Genomic DNA, 12,140 nt, shown 5'->3' on the forward strand with positions numbered 1-12,140 from the left:
AGTGAACCTATAGTAAAGGTTTTGAGATTGGTAGATTGGGACAAGCCTACAATGACTTATTTGTATGAGGCCATGGATAGGGCCAAGGAGACCATTCATGCTTATTATGTAGACAAGTGTTATGTTGGGCTCAATAGAGAGATGATGTTATGGGATGTGATTGATAGTCGATGGACAAGGATGCTTCATCAATCCATTCATGCAGCAACATTCTCCTCAACCTCACATTTTCATACAAATGAGCCTTTGATTTTGATGCTCCATTCATGGATTCATAGGATGGTATGTGATCGTGAGCTTCGTAGAAAAATCAATCACGATATACATTTTTATCGGGATTTTGTTGGCCTATTTTGATTTGATGATGCTATTAGGGAAATGACCCTCTTCATGGCACGTAAGTGACAAGTCATGACTCATTAGAATTTTCAATTTAGAGTTTACTTATTTATAATTCTAGATTTTTAAAATCGATTATGTTTTATTTGAAAGTTTAATTATGTTTTAAGTTTTAAATTTTTTATCTCTTTTCTTTCTTGTAGATTTTGGTAGCGAAGCTATGGTGCAAGGGCACCAAATTTGCAGAAATTGGCCATAAGAATGATGAGTCAAACATGTAGCTCTTCAAGGTGTATTTGAGAAAATACACTCAAAAAAGCGCAACAGGTTTAACTTTGAGCTTTAGCCTTCAATTCAACAATTACATTTATTTTAATTTTAATTTATGACCCTCAATTGTCAAGAGTCAAGACTCATTAGTTTTTTTGACACTCTTACAGGTTGGAGTTCTCACTCCTCAATGATTTAGTGTATGTGCATTACAATCTCTGACTTCAAGTGAAGCAAATAGAAAAACATATGGATCCAGATGCCATTTCCTTAGACAATATTGATGTATTGTCTCAGTGGAGGGTGGAGTTTGAGCTGCCCATCTTGGAGGAGGAGGAGGAAATTGTGGGAGCATCAGCATCAGGACCATTTGCTATAGATATAGGAGAGCACAACTCCATACCCATCAGCCATTATTTGACATTAGTTGCAGGGTCAGGGCCTTCTACTGCTAGGGGCAGGCCTAGAAAGGAACCCATCATGCTTTCTTGTAAAAGGGGGAGAGGGAACTGATCTCAGATAGCTCGCTGCTAGTTTTATTTGTTTTGCTACATATAACTCATGATAATGATATAATTGTATATATGTGAGTCCTTGATTGGACAATTATTAGGGATCATCAAGATTTGGTATCGCCTTTGATGTATCATTTTTATTTTACATCCACTACATCATATACATCGTATATATTAGTGTTTTCTTCATGTCTATATGTCAATGTGTTTATTTCTTGTTGTTCTTGCTTTATATGCTTAAAAATCTAAAAAAAATGAATATATTATAATTTTTTTATGTTTGTCGATATTTTCGTCAATATTTCCGATAAGATGTTTTCGAGACCCTTATCAATATTTTACGATATCAATATTTTGAAAACTGTTTTGATTTTTGAAATAAACAAAATAAATTAAAAAATGTTATATTGCAATTTTGTTTATCACATTAAAATATATTTAAATAATAATAATTAAACATATAATTAACTATAACAAAATGTAAAATATAAATACTAACTATAACTATAATTTATAATTTATTTAGCATATAAATTATTTAAAATAACTATTAATATTAATAACTATTCTACATATTTAAATTTAAATAATAAACATTCAAAAATATAATATTTAATATATAGTTAATGCTATGTACATCGAAGTAATGTTAATGCTATGCCTATCAAACTAAAAATTAGTTTATAAATTTTATAAAATAGGTTAAAGAACAATTACAATAGTATATTATTTATTTGAGTTACATTGCTAAATATTATTTATGATTCACTGAATGTAACATTGTCATAATTGTTATAATGGTTGTAAAATTACTAATTATCATAATGATTTTATTTTAGTTTAATAATTATATAAAAATGGAGTTGTTTTTAATGCAAATTTTTAGAGTTTTTGTAGTAGGAAATTGACTAAAAAATTGAGATGAAATTTTGATTTATGTTATTTAAATTTGTTTTTTAATTTTATATATAGATTCAGCACCCTGGAAAACCCTTAAAACACTTATATTATGTAGGAGTTACTCATCAAACTTACAATTTTAATGAAAAAATTTAAAAAAATTAAATCAGAAAAATCCAAAAAAAAAACTTCCAAAAAATAACACTAAAAATAACTCCTAACAAAATAAACAATCCATTAATTTTAATGTTCACAAAGGCATGGGAGCTAGCTGGGTAGTAGATACAGCATTTAAAATGCAAACCAATTGAACAAGGTTCGTAGTTTCATACTAGAAGGGGGTATGGCAGAGTTGTCATTTTCCTGTAAATGGTAGATTTCTAAATATTTTAGTATACACAAATGTCGGAGTTGTCATTTTTCCGTGGATTGTAAATTTCTAGTTTGATAGTTTGAATATCAAATATGTATGAGCAAAATTAAAATACGAATGAACAAAGTTAACCTTCTGAAATTACTTATAATTAAAATATTCAGTAACATTGGCATGAGAAAGCTAAGCCTTATATTGAAATTTTGTTGCTACCCAAGTCTGTTATCTTCGTTGTAATATGTGGCATTACAAAGCTAAGTCTTAGTCTTATATTGAAATTTGGTTGTTTTTCAAATTTATTATTTTTATTATATCGAATAATATTATTATTAGATTTTAGATTTTTGTGATTTATATTATAATAATATTGTTTTTTAGATTATCATATTTTTGAAATTTGGTTAATGTTTTGACTTAATGATTTTTTTGTTTATTAGTTGATTCAAAATGTTAATCAAATCTCAAGAATATATAATTAATCAGAAAAACAATGCTATTATCAATATAAATCACAAAAATCTAAAAAAATAATATTATTCTACCTAATAAAAATAACAAACTTCTAAGAACAACAAAATTTCAAAATTAATTACAAAATTAATTAGTTCTAAATGTTTACCAAATTTTAAAAACAGGAAAACAATACTATTATCAATATCTGCGTTCTGTATCATTACTTCCGTGATCCGGATGACCGTCGCAGATTTGTTTGTACTTTTTATCATCATAAGATATGAAGTCAGCTATATAGATATGCATGAACTCAGGAGAAAAATATGTGAAGGGTGCCGCCGTTATGGACCATCGGCACCATCTGAATCAGATTTTATGCCATGTCCACACAGAGGACAAACATCATCGTATTTTATTGCAACGAAATTGAAAATCTAATCGTGCCGGAGTCACCGCATGGCTACAGATGATGCTATAGCGCGTCTTTACATTGCGGCCAATAAGCATTAGCTGTTGGGGAGATCTTTCTGTTGTTGGGTTGTCATCCATTGTTTGCCTTTCTGGCTCCATCAAGATGACAGGACGGGCACAATCAACTTTTATTGCCGGATCGGATAGTCTATGCATGTAGTTGCAGTTGAGAGTGATAACAAATCAAGAAAATTATCATTTAAAGTTGTTGTGCTAAGTGTGAGTGTTAGAGTTCAGGAGGGATATTATCATGGGTTCTGCAATGAGAATGATGGTTGTGATGATACTTACTCTCAACATGGAGAGAACAACCTGCAACTGTAAACAAAACGATTACACTATTCCATGCTCCTCGGCCCTGTCCGAAGAAGATTGTCAATCTCTGGTTGGGCTACGCTTCAACGATTCAATCTCCATTCATGAAATTGCAAGAGCAGCCCGTGATTTTGGAGGCATTTACCACCACAGGCCAGCAGCCGTTGTATATCCTGCATCGGTGGATGACATCATTAGAGTTGTAAGAACAGCGGCTATGTCTGATCATCTGACCGTGGCTGCGAGAGGAAATGGGCATTCAATCAATGGACAAGCTCAGGCTTTACACGGAATAGTTGTGGACATGATGTCTTCCATGAAAGGAATTCAGATTTTTCATGGAATGGGAGAGGAAACTCAGGCTTATGTTGACGTGTATGCAGGGGAATTATGGGTGGATGTCCTCAAGGCCACTCTAAGAGAGGGGCTTACTCGTTCATGGACAGATTACCTCTTTCTCTTTGTTGGGGGTACTCTTTCTAATGGTGGTATTAGTGGCCAAGCTTTTCGTTTTGGGCCACAAATAAGTAGCGTGTTGCAGCTGGAAGTCGTCACAGGTAAATACATCAGCACTCCCCTAGCAATCCTCCTGTTTCTCGTACGATTCTTCTAAGAGAATTGCATTACAAAAATGGTTAACTCTTTGATCCTATGGATCTTTCATATAAGTCTGAGTTAACTCCCTGGGCCTCTCATATAACTGAAAGGTTAGTTCAAATGGTGATATTTTTTTCCCTCTAGGTTCTAATAACACCCACCCATCCAGTAGACTGTACCCTGATTGGTTCAAGGAGAATTCTAATAATGTCTATCTAGTCAATTGTACCGCAGAGAGCAGAATTCTAATAATACCCATTTAGTCAATTGTACCACAGGGAGCCTGACCTTGAGTATGATGGGCTCAAGGAGAATTGAACCCACACCTTATGCCTGAGAGCCAGTGAGGGTTTGAATCAATTTTGTTTCTCATGATGGACTCAAGGAGAATTCTAATAATACCCACCTAGTCAACTGTACCACAGGAGGAGCTTGACCTTGATGGATTCAAGGAGACTTGAACCTGCACCTCATGATAAAGAACGAGTGAGGGCTTCAACTAACTATGAGGGCCTCAACCAATTGGGCTTCTCATGATGGACTCACGTGTTGAGATTTTCTGTTTGTAGCAAAATAGGAAAAATCTCAGCTGATGACAACAATAGAATTCAGGTTGTTGGGAGGGAGTTAATGCCTCCTATATTTGATGTGAGGGAGTTAATGAGGCTGTTAGATTTTCTATGCTATATAACAGGCAACCATTCGGATGGTTTGCTGAGAGGGTGAGAGTTTTATGAGGTTTTCATTATGTAATCTCCAATTTGATTAATAAATTCATGATGCCTATGTTTGGTGGACGTAGCCCAAATTGGTTGGGTGAACCACATTAAAAATTGTGTTTATGTGCTTGATTTATTCTGCTGTGTGTTTAATTAATATTGTTGTGCCTCTGAATTCCAACATCACGAAGAAAACTAATAATGCCCACCTAGTCAACTGTACCATAAGGAGCCTGACCCTAACCTTGATGGATTCAAGGAGAACTGAACCCGCACCTCATGATAGAGAGCCAGTGAAGACTTCAACCAACTGGGCTCCTCATGACAAAAGGCCAGTGACTAACCAAAAACTAGTGACTTGGTAGAGGGCTTCAACCAACTTGCCTAGGCTAATATTAGATAGAAGAAAATGAATTCATTAGAGACTTGAATTCCCTAAAATACCTTCCACATTCAATCCCTCCCATGAGATTTGAACCAACTAGTATACACATCTTGAATTGGTGATATTAATGTTGTTCATATTGAACTTTTTATCTAATGATTTATATATGTGTGTTTTGTGACATCGTTTTAGAGACATTAAATTCTTATTAAGCTGATTACATTTCATACTCATGTGAAAAATGCAGACATTGGAGAAGCAATAACCTGCTTTGCAGAGCAACAGGAGGAACTTTTCGGCCACCCTTAACCTGATTGTAGATTCTCACAATCTACTTACGTGGCTAATTGGTCCCACCTCTCGTTCTCCGTTTATATAGATAGACGTTGGCATTCGTTATCGGAACTGTTGTCGGAAAACTTTTGCAACCGGAAGCAATATGGTCTTATGTCTGACATAGTGATTGTCGTCGCGTCATCTAAAGGGAAGCTCGAGGCATGGAATTAAATTCAAAGTGGCAGGTGATGTACTTGGAATTTTGCATTGAAGGAGGCGGAGGCCGGGGGTGTCATCATCAAACATTTTATATAAAAAAATATATTTCTGACCACTTTATCAGAAAGCGCGACAGAATACTAAACACAAAACGCAGAACACTTGCCTCATTCGATTGCCAAAGAGGATTTTTATATACAGTGGAGAAGTTTTTGGAGTCGGTGGCTTCTTTAGGAAGCTATCTAGCTCTTGAAACTTCTGCCGAATTCTCCAAAAGAAACTAGTCTCTGCATTTAATGTAGGTGGTTGGAATTATTAATGTATTCCAACACTCCCCATTAATTCCAACTATATGACAAATATACTATAGCACAATACATAAGACACTATAAACATACTCTTAATTGACATGCCTGTTGGTCTAAGTCTCAGCTAGGCTTAGAATATAATCTTGATTTTCTACAACACATAACATACTTCTACAAAACTCAAATTTTGCCTTCCCAAGAGGCTTAATGAATATGTTAGCTACATTCTCATTTGTATTACAGTATATTAGAGAAATTTATTTTGATTGGACCTTTTCTCTTACAAAATGATATTGTGTGTCTATATGTTTGACCTTGCATGACATATAGGATTGTTCCGGAGTTTGATGGTGCTTTGATTATCACATCTGATCGCTGTAGGTTCTTGTTGACCTTCACCAACATCTTCAAGTATTCTTCTGAGCCATATAGCTTCACAGGTACCACTACATAATGCCTTATATTCTGCTTCAGTTGATGACAAGGAAACTGTTGCCTGTTTCTTACTGCTCCATAATATAGCTCCCGATCCTATATTGAAGACATATCCAGTGGTGGATTTCCTGTCATCTGGATTTCCAGCCCAGTCAGAATCGGAATGACCTATCAATTCAACATTACAAGCATTAGTATATTCAATATCAAAATTGATAGTTCCCTTTAAATATCGAAGGACCTTTTTTGCAGCTATCCAATGGCTTTCATGAGGCTTAGCCATGAATTGACTAAGTATGCTTACTGCATAAGAAATGTTTGGTCTAGTGGTAGTGAGATAATTCAGACTTCCCACTAATTGTCGATACAATGTTCCATTCACCTCTTTTTTTCCATCATCACTTCTTAATTTGATATTTTGTTCCAATGGAGTACTCACTGCTTTACATCCATTCATATGAAATCTCTTTAGTACTTCATTTGTATATTTGCTTTGTGTGATTAAGGTTCTTCCATCATCTCTCCATACTTCAAGACCTAGACAATAGTGCATCTCACCAAGATCCTTCATCTCAAATTCCTGTGATAACTTTATTTTTATATCTGTAATCAATTTATCAGCACTCCCTGTTATTATTAGATCATCAACATATATAGAGAGTAATACTATATCCCCATTTCTATCTGTCTTGACATACAAATTAGGATCATTTTTACTTTTTTTAAATCTTTGCTAAAAGAAGAATTTGTCGATTTTCTCATACCAATATCTGGGGGCCTGTTTTAGTCCATATAAGGCCTTTTTTAACTTGCATACAAGATGTTCTTGACCCTTCTTTACAAATCCTTCTGGTTGAACAAGATAAATCTCTTGTTTTAAGTCACCATTTAGAAAAGCTGACTTTACATCTAATTTATGTAACTTCCAATCATATTTAGTTGCCAATGCTATCATTATTCTGATTGTATTCATTTTTGCAACCGGAGCAAAGGTATCTTCATAATCTATACCTTCTTTTTGTGAATAACCTTTTGCAACCAATCTTGCCTTATACTTGTCTATGCTACCATCTGCATTAAATTTTGTCTTGTACAGCCATTTTGATCCTATAGGGACTTTATTTTCAGGTAAATCTGTTAATTCCCAAGTTTCATTTTTCATTATAGAGTCATATTCCTCTTTCATAGCTTCCATCCATTCTTTATGATTTTTGGCTTGTTCATAATTTAAGGGCTCAAAAACAGCCATTACTTGAGACATTAAATCATAATCTTTATACTTGATGGGGGCTTGAATCTGTCATGTTGACCTTCTTAGAGGTTCATTACTTTATGGAGTACCTTCTCCTTTTCTTCTTTGTGGAGTGCCTTCATCACTTCTTTGTGGACTTTGATTTCTTGATGTGTCTTTTGGAATGTCCATGTGTTCTTGTTCTTGAGTTGATTCCACAACTTCTTCTTCTTCCTTAAAGCTTTCATAAGGAGACTGCCATATATTATGTTCATCTTCTTTTATTTTTTTATCTACATGCTCATGAAATATAACATCTCTACTTTCAAAGACCTTGTGAGTACTTGGATCATACATTTTATATGCATTTTTATCAGTGCAATATCCAATAAAAATACATTTGATGGCTTTGGCATCTAATTTTCTCCTATCCTCTTTAGGAATATCAGCAAAGGCCTTGCATCCAAATATCCTTAAATGACTAACTTTAGGTTTAAAACCATAAAATGCTTCAAATGGTGTTTTGTGCTCGAGATACTTAGTAGGGCTTCTATTTTTAAGATATACAAATGTATTAATGGCTTCATCCCAAAAACTATTAGAAAGTCCTTTACTTTTTAACATACTACGAGCACATTCAACTAATGTTCTATTCTTTTTCTCAACTACTCCATTTTGTTGAGGTGTATGTGGTACTGTAAATTGTTGCATAATTCCATTTTGTTTGCAATATTTGATAAAAACTCCTGAAGTGTACTCACCACCTTTATCTGATCGAAGAATTTTAATGCTCTTTCCTGTTTGCTTTTCAACCATACTCTTGAATTCTTTATAGTATTCAAACACGTCACTTTTGTTTCCTATAAAGTACACCCAGGTGTATCTAGTGTTATCATCAATAAATATAAGAAAATAATATGCTCCACCAAGTGATTTAGTTTGCATTGGACCACATACATCAGTGTGCACAAGTTCAAGTATTTCCCGTTTTCTTCTATTTTCATGCAGAGGAAATTATTCCCTATGTTGTTTTCCTAGTGCACAACCTTCACATTCAAAGTGTTCACCCTTAATAATTGGAAGACCTTCTACCATCAATTTCTTTGGTAGTAACATTAGGTCATTATGATTTAAGTGTCCATACCTTTGATGCCAAAGCTTTAGAGTTGACATGCCTGTTGATGCTAAAGCTTGATGCCCATTCTTCATTACATCCAACTTGTATAAGCCTCCAACTCTCAGTCCTTTTACAACAACCTTGTAGTTGTCCTGCACATCCTTTACCAAACAATGTGATTTCACAAATTCAACTTTCAAATGTTGATCTGTGATAGTAGAGACTGATATTAAGTTCTTCTTTAATCTTGGAACATACACCACATTTTGAATTTGTTTTTCTTGTCCATTAGGCATCATAACACTTATATCACCATATCCTTTAATTTCATGTGATCTATTATCTCCTAAATAGATGTGTCCACCATTATTAATCTCATGATAAGTATCAAACCAATCTCTTTTGCATCACATATGGATTGATGCACTAGAATCTATAAACCAAGCATTATCATCATTAGTTTCTGCTGATAAAGCAGCATTGGACACAAACAATTTAAGATTGCTAAATTCATGACTAATTGCTTCATCTCTATCAACATAATTTCCTGAATTCCTTTTTTGTTTAAATTGACCAGACCTTCTTTTCATGCAATTCTTAGCAAAGTGACTAGGCTTTCCACAGTAATAACACACATCATCTCTACTTGATTTGGCATTTGTCCTTAGTAAAGGTGTACCTTGAAACAATTTTACCTGTGGATTTTTGCCTTTATTTTTCTCCCACTGTTTGCCTTTGAAGGACTGCTTCCCCATCAATGCCAAATCTGAATTGGGAGATTTTTGTTTAAGGCTTCTTCTCCGCTCTTCTTCCTGCATAAGTATACCTGCCAACTCATCAAATTTTTTTTTTACTGATTTTCACAAATATAAACCCTCAAGCATAAATCATAAAATTTTATCCAATATCATTGGATAATATGGCTGCCCCCTTTTTTTTATGACGTGATGTTAATATTCGTTTTTATGAGATGGAAAGAACATTTAAACAAATCTAAATTACTATTCCGCAAGTAGCGCCAGGATCCAACTGTAGTCTATTTTTTAACAGATTTGACCTTAGAACCAAATGAGCTTGGCTCCTTTAACATTCACGCCACTGTACTTCTCGCTTTCAAAGAACACAGAACTTAACACAACACTTCTAATAGTGTTTTCCAACATAACGCTCACCTTCAATCTTGCCACTTCTCCTCATAGCCTATGCCTGTCGCTTCTCTAGTGTTCACAACACGCCCAGTGTAGTGCTCACAACACGCCCAGCAAGCAGCGGCAGCAACAGCTCCAACGTTTTCTGCAAAGTATCATCTCCAGGCAGCGCTCACACTCTCTCAGCATCCATTTCCTTTCTCAAACCTCGTCTTCCTACGGCCATGCCAACGTAGATCCCTGCAACATCGTTTAAAAAAAAAACCCAAACAATGCAGGAGTTTACCTTCCACGGCGGTCCCTATCGTACAACATAGTACTCCTCACAGTGGCTCAAACGCCTCAATGGCACACCAAACATAGGGTTATGCACTTGAAAAATAAGGCATCAAACAAACAATCCAAGTTCCAAATCTCAGGCAGGCTTCACGCTACTCTTTACTAATCGACCTCCACTTTACATAGAGCGTCACAACTCCACAACGCTACAACCCTTGGCATCCTCCAAAAAAAACTTTACAGCGGCCCCAGCTTACTGCACCGAGCCCACACTCTTGCATGAGCTATCAGCTCCTTTACACCCTCGGCCTCCAGACGAGACAATTTTGGGATTGTCTCCTACGCGGCTCTACTCTGCTCCAGGCAGCTCCACAAGGCCTTCAACCCCCAACACGGATAGGCCAAACACAGCTCTTCAAGCCACAACAATGAGCCCTTCACAACAATCTTCCCTTCACCTAATCTCTGTCTCCTCACAGCTCACTTGAGCTCTTTCTTCTCACAGCTCACCTGAGCTCTAATACCATATCAGAAAGTGCAACAGAATACGGAACATAAAACACAGAATACATGCCTCATTCGATTGCCAAAGAGGATTTTTATATACAGTGGAGAAGTTTCTGGAGTCGGTGGCTTCTTTAGGAAGCTATCTAGCTCTTGAAACTTTCGCCGAATTCTCCAGAAGAAACTAGTCTCTGCATTTAATGTAGGTGGTTGGAATTATTAATGTATTCCAACACACTTTCCTCATTTTAGTGTCAGTAAAACCACACCCAAAATGTTTTCGCTCAATGATGGCTGATGGCTATTAAATCAGGGAAATTTTCATTTATTTTTAATGATTAGAATTTTTATTCAAAAATTAAAGAACGATTAGTATTGGTTAATGGAAAGTTGGGTTTAAAAACAAAATTATTAATAACAATATTATTTAAAATTTAATGGTTATAAATTATTATTTTAGAAAAAATATTTAAATATATATATATATATATATATATATATATATATATATATAGATATATATATATATATATTTTCAAAATTTATCTATTTAAAAGTAATATTATTTTTTCATTAAAAAACAAATTTTCAATATTCTAAAAGATATCATTATTTTTGAAGATACATTTTTACTTTTTAGTTTGATCAAGATGTGCAATTCTTTTCCGGCTTAACTTTGGGTTAACATGTCCCTTTTAAAATAAAAATGAAATAATTTTTAAATAAAAAACAATGTCATATATATATATGATTAGTTTTAATTAAAAGCGTTATAAAATATCAATTATCCCACTTTCATTATGTTTATTGGGTTTTTTTTGTTAAAAACAAAAATGAATATATCTATTTAATTAATTTTAAACAAAAGCATTATAAAATATCAATGATCATATTGCTATTGTTGTTGACATGTTAATCTACAAGATATAAAAAAAATATCTCACTCTTAACCATAAATTATTTAGATATTAATGTGGAATAACATAATTTATATATGTTCAAGGATGAATGAGATCGACAGGGCGATGGGAGCTAGGGTTGCAGGGCCGAGAGATAGGGCTCGGCAGGTGGAGGGATAGGAGGCTACGATCTTGACAGGCAGGTGTACGGGAGGCGGACAGCTGAAAGATCAGGCATGCAAGTGGCAAGGGTGGAGAACAGGCAGGGATAGCTGGAAGGACCATATATAGGGCATCTAGGAACGTGGACCGCAAATGGTTCCCATAGAAAATGGCAGCCAGAAGCATCACGAGGTTTAGTTTCACGTTAGTTTCTGTGCTGTCACT

General features: G+C 34.6%; 1 protein-coding gene across 1 annotated transcript; it reads left to right on the forward strand.

Annotated features, from left to right (window-relative positions):
• The first annotated feature begins 3,499 nt into the window (after window positions 1-3,499).
• Window positions 3,500-6,376, forward strand: LOC149219433 (cytokinin dehydrogenase 7-like). The gene is made up of 2 exons (XM_089382592.1): window positions 3,500-4,193; window positions 5,585-6,376. The coding sequence occupies exons 1-2, from the start codon at window positions 3,572-3,574 to the stop codon at window positions 5,644-5,646; spliced, it is 684 nt and encodes a 227-aa protein (XP_089238718.1). The 5' UTR covers window positions 3,500-3,571; the 3' UTR covers window positions 5,647-6,376.
• The last annotated feature ends 5,764 nt before the right edge of the window (window positions 6,377-12,140 follow it).

The sequence above is a fragment of the Pinus tabuliformis genome, chromosome Q (genome assembly GCF_031772625.1).
Source record: "Pinus tabuliformis cultivar Carrire ecotype Pingquan chromosome Q, CPIR1, whole genome shotgun sequence".
Classification (NCBI taxonomy): Eukaryota; Viridiplantae; Streptophyta; class Pinopsida; order Pinales; family Pinaceae; genus Pinus; species Pinus tabuliformis.

Coding starts and splice junctions, on each gene's coding strand:
- LOC149219433 (XM_089382592.1), top strand. CDS start 3,572: ATGGGTTCTGCAATGAGAATGATGGTTGTGATGATACTTACTCTCAAC. Junction 4,194..5,584: donor GCAGCTGGAAGTCGTCACAG/GTAAATACATCA, acceptor TGAAAAATGCAG/ACATTGGAGAAGCAATAACC.